Source organism: Salvelinus sp. IW2-2015, linkage group LG15 (assembly GCF_002910315.2).
Source record: "Salvelinus sp. IW2-2015 linkage group LG15, ASM291031v2, whole genome shotgun sequence".
Classification (NCBI taxonomy): Eukaryota; Metazoa; Chordata; class Actinopteri; order Salmoniformes; family Salmonidae; genus Salvelinus; species Salvelinus sp. IW2-2015.
The window spans coordinates 57,946,298-57,971,041 of NC_036855.1; the positions used below are offsets into that span (position 1 = coordinate 57,946,298).

The 24,744-nt window shown below is 42.6% G+C and overlaps 1 protein-coding gene across 1 annotated transcript; it reads left to right on the plus strand.

Annotated features, from left to right (window-relative positions):
• On the plus strand, positions 1 to 24,510 carry LOC111974423 (stereocilin-like). Its single transcript, XM_070447383.1, is given in 28 exon segments — positions 1 to 743; positions 888 to 912; positions 1,077 to 3,180; positions 3,702 to 3,767; positions 5,151 to 5,261; positions 5,444 to 5,598; positions 5,931 to 6,117; positions 9,250 to 9,365; positions 9,587 to 9,716; positions 11,907 to 11,983; positions 11,985 to 12,089; positions 12,658 to 12,697; positions 13,166 to 13,336; positions 13,982 to 14,122; positions 14,917 to 14,978; positions 15,086 to 15,221; positions 15,361 to 15,449; positions 15,690 to 15,825; positions 15,955 to 16,151; positions 16,274 to 16,364; positions 16,653 to 16,833; positions 16,987 to 17,162; positions 17,328 to 17,483; positions 18,502 to 18,644; positions 21,750 to 21,898; positions 21,981 to 22,078; positions 22,211 to 22,361; positions 23,721 to 24,510. Coding segments are annotated over 28 exon segments (6,015 nt in total). The 5' UTR covers positions 1 to 7; the 3' UTR covers positions 23,807 to 24,510.
• The last annotated feature ends 234 nt before the right edge of the window (positions 24,511 to 24,744 follow it).

Consider the following 24,744-nt stretch of genomic DNA (forward strand, 5'->3'; position numbering starts at 1 on the left):
GTTTGCGATGCCGCGAGACCAGTGCGCTCATTGCCACGCACTGTATCAAGAAAAGGTCCCCCGGACGCCAGCGTGTTTGACAGAAACAGAAGAATTGATAGATCGAATACACGATTTATCCAACGAAAATCACGTTTATGCCAATGCCAGGAGCGGCATCAGCCCAGACAAACGTTTAGAGGACCCAAATGTCAGAACAGGTGGCACCATGTTAGAGGGCGTTGACTTGAGCGCTTATTATGGTGTCCTGGGTAGTGTATTTGCCATGTATAGACCACTAATAGAAGATGGGTTTATAGAAAACCTCCCTAAAACGTTTGTGTGCATTTTGTCTGGGAGAACGGACTGTGGCTTGGAGGCAGAATTGACAAAGACTGTATCACTTGAGCTTGGCAAACCGCTACTGTCGCTTCTATCATCTTTCAAATCTCAGACATGCACAAGAAGCAGTACAAGTTCAGAACCATCACTTTTTCAAAGATCCTACCTCAGAGTAGACGATTCCACAGTAGAACAATTCAGTGCTTTTCAGGAGATAATGACTGCTTTGTCACGTCTTTCCTTATCTGATAAAGTTATGTCTGCTTGGACTGGTCTAATAGACATGACATTTCCTGCGATAGTGACATATGGTTCAGAATTCATATTGACGTTTCTCCAAACCCCAATGGATTATGTAAAAATAGCACTGCAATTTGGAATTGCAATGCCCGCTCTGGACCAAAATGAACAATGTCAGCAAGGTTTGTCAGTTTTTTGTTTTCTACTTGCACTTTCTTTATGTTAAGTTATGAATGTAATGTATACCGTTTTTAGACACTGTTTGTATTGTACATTTGCAGTATTTTATGTAATGTGTATTTAATGCCCTGCCTTTTTTTGTATAGGGGATCTAAAGCAGCTCCTGATGTGGTAAGCTGACAATGATGTGTGGAACCTTTCCTCTGTGAAACCTTTCATGTGATACCCTGAGATAAACATCATGGAAATGTTATGATGGATTCATTCTTATATTTCTTTCCACTGACAGAGGAATATGACCTCCCATATCCTTTCTAACTGACTGTTTTATTCAGGGGTATACGTCACAATGTGAGCTGGTCCCTTGGTGACTCCATCTTGGATATGTTCCTGGCTCCAGAATCAACGCTGTGCAGCTACCCAGGCCCAGACTGCCAGAGCCTCCCCACAGTCTCCTTCAGCCGTACCCTCAAAGCGGTAGAGGACAACCCCACTGCCCTGCTGAGGTGTGACCACGACAACTTAGCCCGTTTCAACGACACCCTGTGCGCTGACATCATCACAGTGGGCCTACAGAGCTCCTCAACACTTTCCACTTTCTGCAACGCTCTGAGCATCCTGAACCCCACTGAGGTGGAACAGGTGTGGAGTAACACCTGTCGTGTTATCCAGGCTCTACTGTTGCCCGTCCTGGAGGACAGGTCTGACTGCAGTGGGGACATCCCGGCCCCGCCTCCCCCAGGCCCACGGGTCTCAAGATCGCTCAGCCTCAGCCAGCTGCTGTGCAACTACGGCAACTGGACCAATGCTAGTGACGTGGACGCAGGCCTGGTGACACTGTGTAGTGAAAATGACAGGCAAGAATTCATCCTAGCGGTGTGCAGCAATATCCAGCTAATGCAGGCATTGATGAACAACAATCCTAACAATAGCTGGCTGTGGAATTTCTGTGTGAACTCCTCTGATGGATACATGGTGAGTCAGTTCTGTAGGTATCAGACCTGGACGGCGGAGACAGTCGACCCAACCATGGTGGCCGTCTGCTGGGACCAGGACAAGGAGAGGCTGATGATCCTCCTCTGTCAGAACCTGGACTTGTTCACTGTTGTGTTTTCCCATGTTGACAACAACTGGCTGCAGCTGAACTGTACAGAGGCTCCGACACAGCCAGATATAAACTCTCTGGTGGCGGCTTCCTGCCAGTACTCAGAATGGCAAAACGTGATGGAAATCACCATAGAGATGATATCCATGTGCATCCAGAATGATGACAAGGGTTTTGTACTGGAGGTGTGCGCCAATGCCACATTTCTGAATGAACTGCTCCATAATAGTGCTACTGTATGGGTTGGAGAATACTGCACTGTCTCCCTTAACTCTCCACCCACCAACCCGCCTGTGGTGTTCAGCATCCCAGACTGGTGCAACTATGATAAGTGGAGCAAGGTGCTGGTGGACCCGTCAATGGTGGAGCTCTGCTGGCGACACGACCAGATGGGTTTTAATAAGAACGTGTGCTGCAACATGCCCCTGTTTGAGAAGCTCACCTTAGAGCCCCAGAACGAGTGGCTCATGTCTGTCTGTGTCGACAAGGAGACCAAGGACATCCTGCCCCAGGTGTGCCGATACTCTGACTGGAACAAGCCCATCATTGTAGACATGACTGACCTGGCTCTCTGTGCTGAGCTGGACTCTCTGAACTTCACTCAGAAGGTGTGCGCCAACACCACGGTGCTCCAGAACCTGCTAGCCAACCCTGACAATACATGGCTGTTGGCGTATTGTGCGAACCACACTGGCCCCGGCGGTGGAGGGGGACAGGGAGGAGGCCTGATGGGGTTTAAGCCAGTAGAACAATGCCAGTACCACAGCTGGGCAGCGGCACTTCCTGACACCTCTCTCCTGAACCTGTGCTGGGACTACGACCAGGCCAACTTTGTCTCATCCATCTGCACCAACACTGGCCTCCTCTCCCTGCTCACCAAGGAGCCCTACAGCCTGTGGGTGGGCACACTCTGTACCACCTACACCAACTACACCAAAGGAAACAGCCAGGGCAAAACCAACAGCACCTCCACAGACTCCCAGCCCTGCCTGGTCAGAGACATTGTGAGAAGGCTGAACTGGACTTGTAGTGCAGACTTCAGCCCAGCCTGTCAGCCAGGCTCCAGTCAGACGCAGGCTCTGCAGCTGCTTTTGCGCTGCGGGGTGAAGGTCCTGCAGCATCGCTTGGAGGGGCTCCTGACCACACACATGGCCTCTGTGGTGGACCAGGCCACCAGTGTGACCGTGGTGCTGTTGGTGGCCCTGGAGGAGAGCCAGATGATGTCCCTACGTGTGACTGAAAACATCCGCTTCAATGTGCTGAAGTCTGTGGTGCTCTATCTAGAGAAGGAGACCAACTTTGACAACAAGAGGGTCCTGCTGCAGTGCTTTGGGGTAGGTGGGCTGGGCAGACTTGATCTGCAGATAAAGAATTCCAACATTGTGTCTATTGTAAACTGCTACATTGAACAGTCCTGAATGAATGGTGGTCATCTATACATTTCCCTCAGGTCACAAACCTGTTTTCTGCTGTTTTGGCTTTTTAACTGATTCATGTCTAAGGACATTTATATCGGACCCATTCTAGTTTAGTGGAAATGTCATATGACTAACTTAGAATCCGTTTTTTTCTTTTTTTTGAGGTAACTAATCATCTATATCAATTACCATGAGGCCTATTGTTGTGTCAACAGACGGTGTACACAGTTTCACACATGTCATTGATAGTGGACATTAAATCTCTTCCCCTGGATGAGATTAACTGACATTGATGTGATTGAATGACAATCCAACGCTAATCTCTAATCACTTGTGTTTATTATTGTTGATACTGTGTTGTTGCTGTTGTCCATCTTGATATTTTTTATCTTTAACCATTCAAATGATAAGCTTGAAGATTTGTTTGTCCGTAACAGAAAGTACTGACCAGTTTGATGCAAACAGGAAGACATGGGAACAGTGATGGATTTTTCCTCATCAAGGTGACAGAAGTAGGACTGATACTTATTTGGTCCTGTTACATTTGTGACTGGTGATTTAGTTACTAACAAATACACGCCCCTACGTATTTATTTGGACAGTGAAGCTAAAATGTTTAATTTTGCTCTATACTCCAGCATTTTGGATTTGAGATCAAATGTTTAATATGAGGCGACAGTACATAATGTCCCCTTTTTTATTTGAGGTATTTTCATACATACTGTTTTACCGTTCAGAAATAAAAGCACTTGATGTAMCTAGTTCCTCATTTGATGACAAAAGTTTAGTGTTTGGTCCCATATTCCTAGCACGCAATGAGTAGCATCATGGTAGAATCCACATTAATGCAGAAGTGTTCAGAAACATATATTCTTATTGACAATAAAGCTGACTCCAAAATGACACAATAAATTATTTACCACTCATTTCTATTGGGCACAACATAATCTGAAACACAACSAAAACAAAATGCAGATGCACCCAACAAGTGTGTAAAGTCAAAAGCTTGATGTTGTCATAGCGTGGAAAAAATATGGCACCAAATACTAAACTTTTGTCAAAATGTAATATGACCCCACCATCGAAAGGTGAGACTCACGAACACATGTTTTGCTCTACGACGCCCACAAGCTTCACATCACTCGTCTGAAGGTAACCCGGTGCCAGTTTAAAAATGAATGATAATAATTTCCTGAGCTTTCTTATCTCTCAGATATAGGACAAACACTTCAAAACATACTTCCTTTTGATAAARTATTTGACTCTGTTTTGCGGGGTATGAATATGTTATTCAATGTGTTTCTATGGGCTAATAGCAGTGAGGCCAAATTTAATGTTTCATCAAATGTTTTTTCAATACTTTTTGGGATACCTACAGGGCGTCTAAAATTCTAAATCAAATAGCTCAATGATCCTTGGTATGACCATCTTAAAACAATTCCATAAGTTAGCTTTGTAGACACCCAGCCCCAGGCACTTAGACCATAAGTGAATTTGTCCAAATACTTATGACACCTTCAAATGGGGGGACTAGATACAGAGTGCTTTKATTTCTAAACAGTAAAACAGATATGTATGAAAATACCCTCAAATAAAAGGTGACATTCTGTACTGTCGCCTCATAAAATATCTCAAATGCTGGAGTATAGAGCCAAAGTAAAAAAATAAAATACCCGCACTGTCCAAATAAATACGTAGGGGAGTGTAACTCTTAAGACATGTCTGGAGATGTCTCAAGGCGTGGTGATGGCTAGGTATGAGTTTTTGTAATGTAGAGATTTTAAGTTCATTTATAATTTATTGTTACTTGGTGACAGTTTTTGTTATGATATTCTTGTCTGGCTTATGGGTGCTTGGTTTTAGTATGTGGTGTGATTCTGTTACAGGAGTATTTCCGTATCCCTCTGGCCAATCTGAGGGCAGTGCTGAGTGCAGTGGACATCACCACAGTCAGACAGATACTGCAGTACTTCAGCAGGAACCAGGGAACATTGCAGGTAATATAACACACTTCATATCAGTTTTCCTCTTAGACAGGTCTTCCATGGAAAATACTAAGATCACTTGACCTCAATGGGACAACCTGGTTGAATACGTTTGATAAAATAATGAAGTAAAATGTAGCGAAACCGCTCTATGTTCACACAAGATAATCACTTAATCCGGCTCTCTGTCCCAGTTTACAGATGACTACCTAGGCACCATGGTATCTGTGCTTTTCCAGACCCACTTGGTCAGGGACGGGAGCCTCTTTCCTGAACTGGTACCCCTACTTGCCCTGGTCAACCCTGCAGACATCCAGTCACTGCCCCCCTTACAGACCAACCTCATTGTGTAAGTTAAGCAGGCTTCTGATACAAGTCATCATGAGTCATGATGTCCTTGTGTGTTGGTCTCTGCATTATAGATGTACGTATAGTACTGAATGGCTATAGAATCAAAGGTAATGGACTTAGGCAGTTAATTACCCCCTCTATTCAGACACAAACAGACTCACAATATTGGAGTCTTTATCTATTTAAACTACTGCTTTGGCCTTAATTTAAATMGGGTCATTTGAGTCTCTGAAAGAGATGTGCTTTCTCAGTCATGTTTTGCTCTCTGCTTTTTGTTCAGGTTAACAAGTATGTCCTACATTCCTCTATGCTCTCTCTCTCTATCTTCAGGAGAAATACCATCAACAGCAACATCAGGAGCCTGTCTGTGGAGCAGCGCAGGGCCTTTGGGAGGTGGTACAGCCGAGCCCTCAGCTCCCTCAACATGACAGCCGGCGGCCCCTCCTTCATCAGGGACACTGGTAACCTGATCGTCTACCTGCCCTTTCACAGCTTCCAGCACCTCTCACCTGCTCAGGTAACAGACACGACACCTCTCTGTGAAACCAGAGCCTRCCCAGCCACAGCCAGGCAGTTGTCAGTGGTCTCCATTGTGTCAGTGGTTGTGGCCGTAGCCAATGTTCAATAAGTAAACATCGGAATGCATCAATTAAGAATGGCTATGTGAAGAATAGTGAGTGATCTTTCAACGCTTAAAATGTGAATATGATCGTTGCATGTAAAGTCAGGTCCAAAATGATTGGCGCCCTTGATAAAGATGGGCAAAAAAGACTGTATAAATTAAATAATACAAATACTGAGTTATATTGTATACAGAATTTGTATTTATTTTATACTAATACAATTGCTCAAAGAAAGAGATTTTGTTTAATAAGTAATACTTTTCTTTCTCAAAAATAGAGATCAAAATGATTGGCACCCCTGTTTTCAGAACCTTTCAATGCCTAACCTTGGATAATGGCATTGAGCCTTTTTTCTCAAATATTTTATGAGATAGAAGAACACATTGGGAGGTGATCTTAGACCARTCCTCCATACAGAATCTTTCCAGGTCCTTGATATCCTTTGTTTTCAATTATGGACTGCCCTCTTCAATTCAAACATCAGGTTTTCAATGGGGTTCATCAGGAGACTGAGATGGCCATTGCAAAATGTTGATTTTGTGGTCAATTAACCATTTCTTTGTGGATTTTGATGTGTGCTTTGGGTTATTGTCTTGRTCACAGATCCACTTGTGGCCAAGTTTCAARRRCRMGSKYYYGSKAKRWYGMTTTTMGSRTWYYWMMRCRMGWRKKRMGSCRRCCSSKYSRRCCSSKAWWAWTMGYYGYAAWTWASRTTWAAAAWMSKAAAWWYYKWMYWWWTWYSRTWWAAAKRMSKAAAAAAAAATCTAATGTGCCCCATGGCAAAATGTGTTGAATTGGAGGAAGTTAGCTGTTTTCCCTCATAACAAATCCTCAGACCTTGCTGAGCGCCCCGCAAAACTGCGGTACGACACTGGTTCTGGTACTGGGTTAAGTTTATTAAGTCGTTGACCTTAAAGGCCCAGTGCAGTTAAAACTCATGTTTTTRTTGCCATATTGTATAACAGCTGATGAAACTTACACTGTAAAAGTGTGAAAACGTGATCCGTGTTAGTTCCTGATAGTTGCTGTTTGAAAATGGGGTTACATTTTACCCCCCTTTTTGAGAAAAAAAATATAGTACTATTATAAACAATCTATTTCTCTGAGCAATTGTACTAGTATAAAATAATATTTACCGGTATATACACTACCGTTCAAAAGTTTGGGGTCACTTAGAAATGTCCTTGTTTTCCATGAAAACATACATTAAATTAGTTGCAAAATGAATAGGAAATATAGTCAAGACGTTGACAAGTTACAAATAATGATTTTTAATTGAAATAATAATTGTGTCCTTCAAACTTTGCTTTTGTCAAAGAATCCTCCTTTTGCAGCAATTACAGCCTTGCAGACCTTTGGCATTCTAGTTGTCAATTTGTTGAGGTAATCTGAAGAGATTTTACCCCATGCTTCCTGAAGCACCTCTCACAAGTTGGATTGGCTTGATGGGCAGTTCTTACGTACCATATGGTCAAGCTGCTCCCACAACAGCTCAATAGGGTTGAGATCCAGTGACTGTGCTGGCCACATTATAGACAGAATACCAGCTGACTGCTTCTTCCCTAAATAGTTCTTGCATAGTTTGGAGCTGTGCTTTGGGTCATTGTCCTGTTGTAGGAGGAAATTGGCTCCAATTAAGCYCCGTCCACAGGGTARGGCATGGCGTTGCAAAATGGAGTGATAGCCTTCCTTCTTCAAGATCCCTTTTACCCTGTACAAATCTCCCACTTTACCACCACCAAACCATCCCCAGACCATCACATTGCCTCCACCATGCTTGACAGATGGCGTCAAGCACTCCCCCAGCATCTTTTCATTTTTTCTGCGTCTCACAAATGTTCTTCTCTGTGATCTGAACACCTCAAACTTAGATTTGTCTGTCCTTAACACTTTTATCAAATCTTCCTCTGTCTAGTGTCTATGTTCTTTTGCCCATCTTAATKTTTTCTTTTTATTGGCCAGTCTGAGATGTGGCTTTTTCTTTGCAACTCTGKCTAGAAGGCCAGCATCCCGGAGTCGCCTCTTCACTGTTGACATTGAGACTGGTGTTTTGCGGGTACTARTTAATGAAGCTGACAGTTGAGGACTTGTGAGGCGTCTGTTTCTCAAACTAGACACTCCAATGTACTTGTCCTCTTGCTCAGTTGTGCACCGGGGCCTCCCACTCCTCTTTTTATTATGGTTAGTGCCAGTTTGAGCTGTTTTGTGAAGMTAGTAGTACACAGCGTTGTACGAGATCTTTTCTCGCATGGAATAGCCTTAATTTCTCAGAACAAGAATAGACTGACAAGTTTCAGAAGAAAGTTATTTGTTTCTGGCCATTTTGAGCCTGTAATCGAACCCACATGCTGATTCTCGAGATACTCAACTAGTCTAAAGAAGGCCAGTTTTATTTATTCTTTAATCAGAACAACAGTTTTCAGCTGTGCTAACATAATTGCAAAAGGGTTTTCTAATGATCAATTAGCCTTTTAAAATGATAAACTTGGATTAGCTAACACAATGTGCCATTGGAACACAGGAGTGATGGTTGCTGATAATGGGCCTCTGTACACCTATGTASATATTCCATAAAGAATATGCCATCTCCAGCTACAATAGTCATTTACAACATTAACAATGTCTACACTGTATTTCTGATCAACAAAAAAATTTCAAAAACAAGGCCATTTCTAAGTGATCCCAAACTTTTGAACGGTAGTGTGTATGTGTGTATATGTGTATGTATATATATATATATATATACACACAAACTTTTTTTAATACAATAAAGCTATTTTTTTTATTTATTATTTATTTTATCAAGTATTTGTTGCTCATCAAGGGTGACAATAATTTTGGACCTGACTGTATGTGTAAGGGGATGAGGTTGTACTGTGCAAAATTGTATGTGTATACAGTACAAAACAGTATATGTTTAGGCCAATAGGTTTTCATTGTCTTAATTTAAAACGGTATACAGTATGTTTTAATTATTGTGCACTGTCATTTTTAACCAGAGTTGGGTGGTGTTTCTTCTCTCRTAGCTGTTGGCTGGAATGGATGTGTTGCTGATGAACACCCTAAGCCACCTACAACAGCAGTTTGTGGCTGAGAGCCTCATAAGGACCTTCAGAAATCTAACAGTGGAACAATTCAGGAGGTCAGTGTCACAATATTTGATCGATGGTTGGTCATGTATCCTGTCTTACAGAAACATTCGGTTTCAAACATTAATCTGATTTGAGTGTATGCGTTTTCAAGAAATTACTTTCCGTAGTCCTATGAAACGCAACATTCTGGTAGACACTGAAGTAACCAACTGTTTGGGATCCAAAAGTATCTTTGGATATGCTTGAGTAATTATCATCTTTGTATCCCTAGGCTTGGCAACCTGACGTGTCTGTCAGACCCAAAGGACCTGCYGGTGTACAGAAACACAGAGGCCTTCTCTGTGATTCAGGACAACATTAGGGCATGTGTTGCCCAGGGCCTCAGGGGCCCCAGTGACATGGTAAGTGGAGCTGTCACAGACAGAACTACTTTCTTTTTCACCGCAAAGTTGAAGGTGAAACTCATATGGGTATGAGTGAAGTAGACTAATCTATGGGTTTAATTTCTTGTTTGCACTTTGTCTTGATTCCTGTGTAAATACACTGCTCAAAAAAATWAAGGGAACACTTAAATAACACATCCTAGATCTGAATGAATGAAATACTTTTTTCTTTACATAGTTGAATGTGCTGACAACAAAATCACACAAAAATTATCAATGGAAATCAAATTTATCAACCCATGGAGGTCTGGATTTGGAGTCACACTCAAAATTAAAGTGGAAAACCACACTACAGGCTGATCCAACTTTGATGTAATGTCCTTAAAACAAGTCAAAATGAGGCTCAGTAGTGTGTGTGGCCTCCACGTGCCTTATGACCTCCCTACAACGCCTGGCATGCTCCTGTGAGGTGGCGGATGGTCTCCTGAGGATCTCCTCCCAGACCTTGACTAAAGCATCCGCCAACTCCTGACAGTCTGTGGTGCAACGTGGTTGGTGGATGGAGCGAGAACATGATGTCCAGATGTGCTCAATTGGATTCAGGTCTGGGGAACGGGCGGGCCAGTCCATAGCATCAATGCCTTTCCTCTTGCAGGAACTGCTGACACACTCCAGCCACATGAGGTCTAGCATTGTCTTGCATTAGGAGGAACCCAGGGCCAACCGCACCAGCATATGTCTCACAAGGGGTCTGAGGATCTCATCTCGGATACCTAATGGCAGTCAGGCTACCTCTGGCGAGCACATGGAGGGCTGTACGGCCCCCCAAAGAAATGCCACCCCACACCATGACTGACCCACCGCCAAACCGGTCATGCTGGAGGATGTTGCAGGCAGCAGAACGTTCTCCACGGCGTCTCCAGACTCTGTCACATCTGTCACGTGCTCAGTGTGAACCTGCTTTCATCTGTGAAGAACACAGGGCGCCAGTGGCGAATTTGCCAACTTGGTGTTATCTGGCAAATGCCAAACGTCCTGCACGGTGTTGGGCTGTAAGCACAACCCCCACCTGTGGACGTCGGGCCCTCATACCACCCTCATGGAGTCTGTTTCTGACCGTTTGAACAGACACATGACATTTGTGGCCTGCTGGAGGTCATTTTGCAGGGCTCTGGCAGTGCCTCCTGTTCCTCCTTGCACAAAGCGCGAGGTAGCGGTCCTGCTGCTGGGTTGTTGCCCTCCTACGGCCTCCTCCACGTCTCCTGATGACTGGCCTGTCTCCTGGTAGCCCTCCATGCTCTGGACACTACGCTGACAGACACAGCAAACCTTCTTGCCACAGCTCGCATTGATGTGCCATCCTGGATAGCTGCCTACCTGAGCCACTTGTGTGGTTGTAGACTCCGTCTCATGCTACCACTAGAGTGAAAGCACCGCCAGCATTCAAAAGTGACCAAAACATCAGCCAGGAAGCATAGGAACTGAGAAGTGGTCTGTGGTCACCACCTGCAGAACCACTCTTTTATTGGGGGTGTCTTGCTAATTGCCTATAATTTCCACCTGTTGTCTATTACATTTGCACAACAAGCATGTGAATTTATTGTCAATCAGTGTTGCTTCCTAAGTGACAGTTTGATTTCACAGAAGTGTGATTGACTTGGAGTTCATTGTGTTGTTTAAGTGTTCCCTTTATTTTTTTGAGCATCAGGTATATATATATAACATCCACTAAAACTTAAAACTGTACAGTAATGTACATCGTACCAGCCTCCTTCCCTGCCTCAAAAGAACAAAACGAGCCTTATGCCGTAATACAATCCTATTTCAGCTTACTTCCTTATCAAGTTTCTCTACAGCACAGTGAACTCAGCTATCATCAACCCACACACCTAAATATTTGTACACTTTAACTTGCCTCTATAGGATGTCAGCCAATGTAGCAATGACATGATTAGTAACATGCCTGGCATTTGAAAATGCCATGCATTTTGTTTTACCCGAATTTAGAATCAGCTTTAAATCATACAGATTCTGTTGTATGATGTTAAATGCTCTTTGGGGCATTTTTCAAAAGCTAAAGATAAACTACTACCACCTGAATAAAGAACAGAAGTAGACTAATCTATGGGTTGAATGTCTTGTTTGCACTTTGTGTGATTCCTGTGTAAATATATGTGTGTGTGTTTGCTTGTGACCATCCCTCTTCAGATCTCCAGCTTGTTCCTGAATGGGAGTGAGCTTCAGTCTCCTGGCCTCTTTCTCCGCCGCCGAGTGTCTCAGCTGGCTCTCCTTCTTGCCCTGGCTGGGTGTGGACTTCCTTCAGAAGCTCTGCCAATCCCAGCGCAGCCCTGTGCTGACAGCCCTGGCCTCTGTGCCTTCACTCCTGCACAGGTAGAAGATCATCACAAGCATCTCTCATCAGAAGAGAGCTCTAATGGAGCACCTTCTGTTTGGTTTTCATACCTTGATTTGTGCGCAGTGCTGCCCGGCTTCAGTAACAGAGGGTGGGGATGATTATGGGTTAGAATGGGGGTTGGTTAGTTAGGGCTTTGTGACCGCTGACAAACAGCAAGTCTGCAGCAGTCTGACCCCAGGTGAGGTGAGGGGGGTTCTGGAGGTGACCCCTTGATTCAGAAGCACAACAGCCCCACATTTTCAAGTGTGCCCCACGGCTGCTGCCTGCCATGTGCCATAAGGGGCCTTAGTCAATGGAATTGTAGGGTGGGGAAACAAAAGCAGAAAATAAAGCTTTTTGTCTTTGAGCCCAGTGGGTTTTCTTCATTTTCCCAAGTAGTTTCCATTTTCATATACAGATTTAATAAAAGAAGTTAAGACCAGTCATAATGATTTGTTCCATCTTCTTTTTGTGATGTCATTCTAGGCCAGTGTAATTGTGGACAAAGTGTCTCTAAACAACAGTATTATTTCTGTTTTTGAAGGACATGGCTTTCTGTTTCAGAAAGGGATTGTCAACAGGGTTGCGTATTGTCTCAGATATGGTATGCTAGATGTTTGAGAGTGTCTCTGTTTCAGTCTAATGCTTCTCTGCATAGTAATGGTCCATTCTGAGCCAGCTGGCCCAAAGCCTAGTGCAGCCTGGCCAGGGGTGACTCAAGGACAAATACTATCACCATGGCAAACCACACAACCCTGTCAAGATGTGTGTTTCCTACTTCATTATACACCAGATGACACTCTCTTCCTGTATTATCTTAGTATCTAATGGCTGTATAGTGTTACAAAGAACAAGACCAATTTGTCAAAGGTATCTTTTGTATCTAGTTTCATTTAACAGATGATTTTTGCATTATTAAAAGTGTTTGAATGATGAGTTAGAAATAGACTCTGTCTTTCTTTCTCCATATCTTCCTCCTCCACCCCCCCCCCACTCTTTCATATCCCCAACCTTCCCTTCTCTCTCTCCTGCTCACTCCCTCTCCCTCTCTCCCTCCTTGTGTCCCTTCTAGCTGGCTCTGCCGGGGCAGCTGCAGAAGCTGGGCTCTCTGGTGAGTGGGGTGAAGGTTGAGACTCTGTGGAACTTGCCCTCTGACATCCTGCTGTCCTCTCTGCCTGACATCGCCCTGCACACGCCCGGCCTCAACCCCTCACAGGCCAACACCATCACCACCAAACTATGGGTACGGCCTTAGAGGGACTCACCAACACTGACACCCATCCTCACAAACAGCGACATGCTCACTCATACTAAATGAAGACAATCGACAAGGTACACAGTAACATGGCTTCGGCCGAACGCTGCTACTCTTGGCTCAGTGGGAGGTATGTTTACAAGGCTCTGTGAGTATGCATGTATGACCATAACCATTGGAGAGGGAACAGAGTGGAGGAGAGCAAGGTGGAGTGTGGAGGGGGACCGCAGCTGGCATGCCCAGGTGTACCCAAGCTCCTTGCCCTGCCTGGCAGTCAGATGGGGTGATGTGGCCCTGTGCCAGCTGGAGCTGTATGCTCCATAAGGACCAGAACCAGGGATAGACTGACACACTGGGCAGGCTCAGTATTGGGCTGTTTCTTAGAGAGGAGGTGCCAACTATGCATGAATTAGGTCACTCTGACACATTTGTAATTACTCCTCTTTTGTTTGCCTGAGTTATTTTTTATGGTTTGTGAACATGTATTTACATTCCACCAACATATTGTGTGTACCGCTCAGAAGCCCATTTAGTCACCATTGAAATCCACTTTATAGCTGCGTGTTTATCTTTTGAATTGGTGTTGTTTAGTCACTATAGTCACTATACTCTGTTGTGTTGACCTTTGTCCAGGACTCACCTGAGGTGACTGGCTGGTTGGATAAGGTGGAGCCTCTGCTCCCCAGCACCCCTCTACTCAGTGTGCTGACCAGGGCTAGTCTGCTGTTGACCAACAGGACCTTGGCAGGAAGACAAGCCTGGAACACTCAGCAGGTAACATCTATGAGCTGACTCATGTCCTCTCTGCTCCAGCAATACCTGTAACCTGCAAGTCATTTTCAAGCGGATACAATTCATGCATATCAGTATAGGAGCATCTACCTATCCCTAAATACTTAGTGATTTTATTCACCCAATGATATTTAGAGATTTGAAAAGGATTTCCAAGTGTGTGGCTAAAGATGTCAGCATGCTACGCAATGTGGGTCTCTCCTCTGTCATGCAGAGGTGTGTATGACACGGTCTTGATTAGATGTTAAATAATTAACCGTCAGTGGAGAGGTCGGCCTGTTGTATAACCCCTGCCCTGACTGTTTAAATAGGCTATTCTATGTTCTGAACACACACAGCGTATCTGTGACTGTCAACACACACACACACCACACACACACACACACCAGGTCCCAGCTATCACAATGAGGTGGTGTGTCAGACGCACTGATGGCCTCTCCCTCCTGCTAGCCTAGCGCTGGTCTGGTCTGTTTTCACCACACTGGCCATGAAAGCTGCCTATAATCCCCTGTCTGTTGCTACTAATGGGCCTGAGGGCGGCCTGCCAGCACCATTAAATCACAGCTCGCAAATCCTGCATGTTAATGCGCACTATGTGAAGTGGCAAAGCACAACAACACTGTGCTACTGAATTTACTACACACCTCAAAACTGTATTCCAAAACTGCCAATCACCTCTATAGCACTGTGGGGTATTCTCTCTCTGGCTGTCTCTACGTGTGTTGGGAGATGGTTTGTGATCAATACTAATGATCGCTTCTGGTTTCTTTTTCCAGGCTAAAACTCTTTTTAAAGAAGCAGTGAAGACCATGCCCAATCTTTCCACTGAGACGTTTCTGTGAGTGCATGTCTATGTCAACATGGCTGCAGTGGATTTATTACTAACCTCTTGTGAATGTGCTCCCATTCATATTTGTAATCTATTTTGTCTCTCTGGTTATACAGTGCCCTTGGAAGCATTGCTCGAGGTGTAAGCTGCACAGCCCTGCGACAGCTCTTCCGGGACAAGCCAACATTTTCCTCAATGCGGAGTGTCCTTGCATTCATGAATAAGCAGTCTGTTCCTCTCCATTCCTCACTGGTAGATGAGCAAATACTTAACCATATTCCTTTGAGCCAGTTAATTGAGTTAACAGTGGAACCATGCTAGATGTCAGGTATAAAGATAGCTGTTATATAAGCGTAATTGACGACCCTCATGCTTTTGTCTTGACTTACAGAAAAAGTGCATCATCGAGGAGCTGTACTACTTTGACTTCTTCTCTGAGCTGCTGGGAGAGTTTGGCGCGCAGATCGCTCTGGCCCTGCCGTGAGTCGGTCTTACTGCCATTAATCCTCACTACAGATGGTTTGAACATCAATAATGCATCACTGTCAACGTTGTGTGTGTGTCCCTGTGTGTGTGTGTGGTGTGTGTGTGTCCCTGTGTGTGTGTGTCCCTGTGTTGTGTGTGTCCGTCATGTGTCCGTGTGTGTGTGTGTGTGTGTGTCACTGTGTGTGTTTGTCACTGTGTGTGTGTTTGCATGCTTGTGAGTGTATGCATTTGTAGGGTGAGCACTATTAAGAAGTTCCCTGCCGACATGATGGACACTCTCAGGAAGATAATTGTGAAGGACTCCCATCACTTCCTGCTCCTACCCAGTACAAAACAGGATATTCTGGTGGACAAGATGGTGCAGAGACTTGTCAGTACCCTCTCCTGTACCCCATTACTGCTAACACATTCAGCATGGGGTTTAACTTTGGTGTCTTCGTTTTTAAATCTTTATGTTGAAAATTATTTACAGGTATAACTTGAAAATGTTCTCCCCCAGGGCATGTACACGGGGGAGTTCACTGAGGATGAGTTCCGTTCACTGGGCATCATGGCGACCTATGTAGTGGATGAGGTGTTTGTGCAGCTGGTGCGGAGCTTCTTTGTGGAGAGCCTGGAGTTCCTCCGGGAGTTCTGCTATAACAGCAGCAAGAGGGACATCGTCGCACAGATCCTACAGGAGCCAGGCACTTTCGGGTACTGTAGCACCCTCTTAAACAACCACCCCACATTACAGCACACACCCCGTTTAACCTTTCGTTATAACTCCTCTGTCTCCTCACGTCACATGAAAAATGAGCCTTTGTGTGTGCTCTTAGCCCCGTTCAGAACTGGACCCCTGAGACACTCAATCAAGTGGACAGATTCTTATTCTTCCTTCCCAAAGAGACGCTGCAGCAGATTCCCCAGGTACGTTTCCTGCTCTACTTTTCCCTCAGTCTTTAACACATCCATTTCCATTATTTATTCAAGGTTAGTTCCTTTGCAATTGATTTGACCATTGTCATGATTCATTTATTTGGGTGTCCTTAAAGTTATTGAGAGGTGTTACAATTGCTACACGACACCAGGAATCAGGAAAGGATGGATTTGTAAAAGAATCCTGCAGGTGTCCACTGACAGGACTCCTAGAGGTGTCAGGTGCTATGCTGCCCTGGCCTGTTGGCCCCTAGTCAGGCTGTGTGTGTATGTCCTCAGGCCCTGATGACCCAGGGGCGTATAGAGAGGCTGTTTCTGAGTCAGCGCCGGTGGGAGTCGGGTGCTGTTGGGGCCCTCTGCATTCAGGGCCGGGACCAGGTTGAACAGACACAGCTGTTTGAGAGGCAGCAGTTTGTTCTTCAGAACTTCCTGGGTTTTCTCAAAGTGGGGCAGGTCACACGTGAGTGCCACTCTGTCTCACATTGAGACTTCTGTCTTACTCCCCAACCTTACTGCCAAAACAGATGAACATAAGACTCTTTTGTGAAATGTTTACATACATTTCCCTCTGTACAGTATTACCATCTGTTTTTGTCCATTTGTCTCTGCCCAGCTCCTGCATTGATGCCCACATGTGAAAAGCTGCATGCAACACAGCCTTCAGCCTGGAGCACAGACAGCTTGACAGGCATGTCGTCTGCCGTCTTCAGCTGTAGTCTAGAGCTCTTTGGCCAGGACCCCTTCTTTTCATCATACCAACAGAAACTACTCCTCCAGAAAACTAAAGAGGTACATATTTTAACAAGAAACATCACTGTAGTTACTATGTAGAAATCACCTTGTACCATATGCAAAATGGGTCCAGTGTGTGATTGATCCGTCTTCTGTTGCTGCTCTGGTTGCATTAACTAACAGAGGCTGTGTCTTTGTTCTCTTTCTCTGTGTTGTCTGTAGATCTATGGAGCGGCCCGCTCCTTCTCCTCGTCTGTGATTACACAGCTGGGTCGTATAGCCTCCCAGCTTTCAGTGGCAGAGCTGAGTGTGATCCGGCTGTCTGAGCTGAGCACCATCTCTGCACTGGGGGCAGTCAGCACCTGGAACAGCAGACAGGTAGCTAACAATCAGTCTGACAATCTGGTTCAATGTTTTTTGTTTCTATGTGTGTAGTCTGTGTAGTCCTGATGTTTTTGAATGTCGGTAACACTTTACTTGACACCTGGTGTCATAACATGTTAAGAACAAAAATGTGACAGGTTTGTGAATCCTGAGCGGTCATAATCATGTCATAATATGTCATAACGGCTGACATAACTTGTCATAACAATGTCATGACCCATATATTTACACCTGTTGTGACATATATTGCATTATTTTATGGCTGGTTATGACACCTTCATAAGAGTGTCAAACCCCATATTTATTCAAATGAGTTTTTTCCCTGCCAAGAAGTTTTATTTCAGGTTGAAAGTTTTTCTTAAATCCTTTGTTGTTGCAATGAATTCTTTACGGTCATGTTTTTTTTCAAATTTGAAATAACTTTATGCACTTTATGACACTGTCAAGAAGCATTATGACCGTCCATAATCATATAAGGCAAATAGGCCTATCACGTACATGCCTTTATATCAGTCATCAGTAAAAAAAGAGGGTGTCTTGTCCTCCTCCTGAAATCTGCTCCTGCGTTCATCCCAGTCATCTGCAACAGAGCATTGGGGTAGGTGCATGTCTGACATCAATGTGTGCGTAATTACAATGATAATTTAATATGGTCAATTTCGATTTAAAAAAATATATAACATAAACATACTGTTGACATGTAGGTTATGGTGTAATGGAATGTGTTGCCTTGTGTGGTAGGTTTTGTGCATTTTGACACTCTTATGTAGGTGTCATAACCAGCCATAAAATAACGCAATGTATGTCACAACAGGTCTAAATATGTCATGACAGTGTTAGGTTAGGTTATGTCAGCTGTTATGACACACAGTATTATTGCATTGTTATGACCATATCATAACGCTTTTTGACAATAAGTGTCAAGTAAAGTGTTATCTGAATGTCTTACCTGCTTTGGTGTGCCCTTGTGTGTTTGTGGTGCCTTTTGCAATCCTTGTCTCTCCTGTCCCAGCTGGCTGTGCTGTCCTCCTCTGTGCTCAACTCCACCCAGGTGGGTCCTAGTCAGCTGGACTCCAGCACCCTGGTGGCTATGGGACACATACTGTGTGGGATCAAGGACTCAGACATGCGCTCCCTGAATGCAGTGGAGTTCAGGTGAGATTAGAGACCTACTCAAATCAGTGAGAGGGACCCACTTGAGAGAGGGAGTGTTATAGGTGCTGTGTTTTTACCATTAAAAAGAGTTCACATTTACACATTTTTCATGTGAAACCTCCCATTATGTGTCTTCTTAGCCTTTATCTAACCTGTTTCTCCCTCCTGTCATTCTACATGCTGTAACCAATGATATACTGTATATGGGGCATTCTATAAGTAATGGGGCCAATGTGTGACATTGGATCAACATTTCAAAATGGTTTGAAACAAAAATTAAAAAGGATTTTCATGCAGTTCCACATGTGTACTTAAAGGAATAAAAGTAAATGTATGCAAATTGTCCCATAACTCCACCTATAGAACAACATAGGCCCTTTATGCAGGGTTCATACAGACATTGGCAAGTAAAATTCAAGAACATTCAGGGACTTTTTCAAGCACTTAATTGTAGTTTTCAAGGACCTCAATGTTAATGTAGAATTTATATAATTGTACATGTAGGGCCTAATATAGAACTTCCCCCAAAAGGCATGCAAGAATGTCAAAAAACTAAGCCATTACCACTAGGAATAATGCAGCCTATGTGGCTGACGCAGGCACACAATAAATCCATGAATAGCGGTATCATTAATCTCATCATCGCTGTTTTTATGATGAGAAAGTGACCAAAAACCAAAGTTCCCTTTTCAATGGAAGGATTTATATGGAAAGTCAAATTGGGGCGGGGCAGAACAATTTTTGGGGGCCTTGCTACAGAATGCCATATCGGTCTGCTGATACAGGACTAGTAAAGGCTCAGTGCACTACTTTTGTGAGAATATTTTATGAATATTTATTTTCAATTCTTATTTTTCAGGGGGTGCCGCAGCACCCTCAGCACCCTCACTTCCTGAGGCTATGATGCCTCAGGAATCTGAGCTCCATGTTCAAGTAGGCTCCTTCAAGCCCTTTGTATTGTTTACAATTGCAGGTCTAACATGGGAAAACAAAATGTATTTGTCATGTTATTTCTTTCCAAGATCATTGTGAATAAGCCCACTAGACTATGTAATTTGGTGTCATTATATCCAGAATCATTCATAGGAATAGCGTTGGGTGTTGTGCAATAGTCTATCCTACACAATTGCGCACAGTAGACTTGGCTTCCAATCTGAGGCACAAAAACATATGAAAACATGAACTGTACCTTGATGCTTTCTCTGTTAAATCTAACAGACAACAAACAGATGATCAACATCAATTTGCTAGAGATCGTGGATCCAGGCTCAACTGTCTTCACTGGCGTAACGAATGTGACACAAATATTCTGGACATTTCTCACAAACACCTTTTTTCCAGCACTTGGTCAGTTGCATCGCATGCGCTATTGCTATAGCTGTTTATCACTTGACTGTCATTTGGAAAATTCCTTCCTGGATCTGATGATGATGTGTGAAAATATCATGGCGTAACTAGTCAGCTGGACACCAAATGTGCATCCAACAAGTATTGTGCATAATTACTGAAGAACCCATATGAATGATCGTATCAAATTAGGTTTTAAGTATCTAGGTAAGGTGAATCTTTCGGGTTAGAAGCCTTTCGATTTTGTAATGCATACATTATTTTGGATTTGTGTGCCCATGAAAACTGTTTTCACCTGCAACATAAGGAGATACTAAATGTTACACTGCATTTCTGAGATCTCTATACAAAAAACTAGCCAACAGCTAGATACAGGGTTCAAGTTCAATGTCTAATTTAACTGATTAATGCTTCATATATAATATAACAACAACTTATACTGCCATAAATGCAAGGACAGAAAAGTCATGTTTTATGTCACACTATTTTGGATAAATCAGTCAAGACACCAACCATGATAAAAGGTTAAACATACAGTAGGTTTTAAATAAACTGAATTGTATTGAATATATCTATTTATTGCTGATGATATGTATTGGCCAATGAGCGCGCTTTGAAGCCACAGATCGGCCATATTAGCACTCCCCAGAAGAATCAGTCTTCCTTAGGAATGAATGGAATTCTAAAGTATTTCAATGAAATGTTTCATGGACAAAATTACATGTATTTTTGTTGTTGATGTGGGGACAGCAACATTTAGTATTTTCTAAAATGTATACTTTAATGGATAAAAAACTATATATATATATTTTTTTAATGTTAAGCTCACATACTATAATTTAAAAGTATGCATTAAGGTGTCTGTAATAGAATAAACATGGCAAAAATAAACATAGACATTAAATGCATTTCTATAACTTCCAAAACATTTTTTACTATGATGGGAGTACCAAGATGGGGATGCGGTGGCTTCAAAACACTGCCCTCTGTCAATCATCTAGTGTATATGTAACATATGTTAATCGTACTCTCCTTGCTTTGTGTTTTGTTCAAAGAAATCACCCCAGCCAGTGGTCCCAGTTGAGCCTTATTTATTATCTGTTGTTAAATAGGAAACAGCACCTTAATTGTGCAGGGCTTAATGATGTTGATGGCTGTCGATGGTAAAAATCCCTTGCATCACATTTTCATACTGGACATAAACAAAGTACAATACAAAATATAACATGTGTAAATACCTGTAATTAAATAGGAAACAGCATGTTAGTTGTGCAGGGCTTAATTATGTTGATGGCTGTTGATGGTAAAATCTGTAGCATGAAAACAACTGTGTGCTTATGTGACCATTACATCGGTGCATGCTAGCTAAAACACTTATATACACCAATCATATACCAAAGCACATCCCAGAAAGTCCCTCAATCCCTAACAGGTACCATATACGCACACATGTATAAATCAGCAATGTACAGCAAACTTGTACACATTGTAAAATATAAGAATAGAATACAGTCTTCAGAACTCGACCTACCCCTTGCATCACATTTTCATACTGGGGAGACCTGACGTTCGCGATCTCCCCCTATCTGCAAGCGGGGCCAATAACTACACGCCTTATTGTCATCGGAATTGAACCAATCAATAAGAATGCGTGAACATTAAATACACATTTCCTACAAGGCAAGTGGAAACAACCAACCCTGTTACATATATATAAATAATTGTCTGTAACTCACCTCTCCCCCCTCCTGGCTGCAGTAAGGCAGTTTTGTGGCTGGGCCGTCTGCGGCTGTCCTGTTCAGAAGAGCAGCAACAGGCTTTAACGGGACTGCTGAGCCATAGCCTGGCTTTTGGACCCATAAGCTCCTGGGGCCCTGAGGTCTTCATTGAGGTTGGAGCACTGTCAGGTACATGACAGGCCTTTTGTTGTTTTGCTACTACAAATATGACTACTGCCTGAAATTAGTTTCAACCTCTTACAATCTGCAGCTGGCCTCCCAGATATGGCCATGTCTTCTTTGGTGAAGGAGCAGATTGAAGGATTAACACCTCTGGCTGTGTCCCTCATCCGGGCAGACAAGTTTGCTGTAAGTGTGAGGATTCAAAATGCCTATGATTTCAATAACACATGTCAGTTTATCCTCAATGTTTTGTATTGCCCCCTATCAAATTGTTGTTTTTCTATGTTGTGTTCATGTYAATTATCCGTGTCTCCTCAGGTCGTGTTTGACCCAGCCCAGATCAGCATGTTCTCCTATGAACAGGCCAAAGCGGTGACTGAAGCCCAGCGCTTGCTTTTGTCCCCTGTGCAGCTGACAGCTATGTCTATGGTGCTGACTGTCTGGGATGACAAACCTGTTGACTTCCGTGGTAATTAACTTTCACCTGCTGAAATGTTTCAAGTGTACACCATTTCCCTAGATGATTTTCATTTGTGTGGCGGCCTCGGGAAACCCTTCATATCGTGAAATGTTTATTTTTTTAAAAGCTACCTTGAACAAATACAAAGTAGATGCAGGTAGTGAAGGCCTGGTAAGTTTTTTTAAATAAAGTCTAGCTAATACGTTGTGTGCTTAACTAGCTAACTAACTAGCGTAATATACTGTACATTGCTTTCTCCTCATTGAAGATGCTCTCATCTCTCCATCCATGATGAAGTGACAGAAGATCATAAAATAATTATTGATTACCTGTAATTCAAATAATGGTTGATTACCGGTAATTCAGAGCATACTGGCAGGTTTGCTCAAAGTAATGACAACTATCTAAATCAAACAACAAGCAATATCACTATTTATCTGAGAAGTCAGCTTCAACGATGATTGATGAAATATATTTAAATTTGATGATTGACTAACTACAAAAAGGAAAGAATGCTACAATGACAGGAGCCCAATCCAATGTACACCCCTTCTCCCCCAAAAGAAAAGCAGTGGGGATTGGTATAACTGTGTTGGTAGATAATTCATCTACATACACCTATCCTATTTTACATATTTGAGGGGAGTGAAGGTGAGTGGCCAGGGCTATCAGAAATTGGATGCAGCTCAAAATGACAGATAATGACAGCAAGATGCCTCTTGCTTCCACCAAGTTTTAGAATAGGATCTCAATTGCTTTGTTACTTAAAATCAAAATAATTCTGAACTGCTGAAATTACTGCAATACTGTTTATATATTTTGATCCCTTTTCATGTCATTTTGGCAGCGAACAGGCCAACCCACTGATCAAACAACATCGGAAGAAAGTGTGAACTACTTTTATGAACGTTTGCTCCGGCGTAGACTACAGCTACTTATACACAAATGAAAATGGGAAATTAACTATTTTACTTAGGTAATCATACAATATGTTTTACATTAGAATAAAGTAAAGGGTTTAAAGTATCCAAAACAACCAAAATCTCAATTTTCAACAAGGTGCTTTTTCCCAATAATGAGGGCGTGATATCCGATGGGTTTTCGTAGTCCACCTTACACGTTTCACTGAAGCTGACATTGTCTTGATCTTAGCAGAGTGTAATTAAATGAGATGCGTATTATGTCAGTACATACTTTCAGCATGTATATTTTGTAACTTTGAGTCTGAATAAAAAGAGGAATCAGGATCTAGTTGAAGAAGGACAGCTAAAGCAAAGGTTTGAGGGAGTGTTGGATGCTTGTATTGTTGATGTTGAGTTTGTCTCCATACAGTTAGTGTTGCTTTTGTGTTTGTGTGTCCCCATGCAGGCAGGTCACCAGGGCTGGCACTGTGCCCTAGTCCTCTCTGTCACCTCCTGGGACTGCTGATGGTGCTGTTAGTTTCTGCTCTGTAATGGCCTCCCCTTCTGATGGATAACCTCCTCACTCCCAATGGGCCATGAGGACTCTCTCCCACACAACTACCATGTTAAACAATAAGTGTAATATATTTGAGTAGCCCTGCAGGCTATTGTAATGTATGATTTGATAATGGGTGGATATTTATTTCTATCAGCAAATCATATCAAATTGGTCACACATATTTAAGAGATGGTATTACGGGTGTAGCGAAATGCTTGTGTATTTCAGCATTTTATTGCGCATTGCTGAGTTGTAGTCGTCAGTTTAGGCTGACAATTATTTTGTTAGGTTTAAGGTTGAATAAAATCGTATTTTATTGCTTAAATGTAATTGTTTTAAATGGAAAGAGAATAGTAATCATGTGGTTCTATCTCAAAGTGCAGTGATGTTTTCTATTATTTGACCATTATTATGTTTTTAAATCCTTGTCTATCTGTAAAGTATTTCGTCAACAATTTACATGGTGTACTTTATAAAGGGTCTGTTAATGGTTTATAAGTAGCCCAGTAGACTCCTTTCTAAAGTTGTGTTAAGTGTTACCAATATTTCTGTAACACAAAAATAATCTAGCCTATATAACACTCTCATTGCAAATCTTTTTGGGGTATTTATTCCATGTATTGTAATTGCTGTGAGTTGTGTTTTGTGTGAATACTCAGGCATAAATATGTTGCTAATAAAGAACTTCTACATTGTATTCCTTTTAATTTGATATTTTTTTAATCAAAATGTTTAACTGAAAAATATGTTTAATATCGAGCTGTCAGTCATCTCACAACTTCATCTAAGTTTCATAAACAAATTGGCAGGGTTGTGATGTTAAAATGACAGATTGTGCCTTTAATTAAATATTTAATATTAAAGATTAACATGTAAGATTGAGGTACAGTGCGACTTTTTTTTACTCAATAAAAGGCATACTCTTCCATGA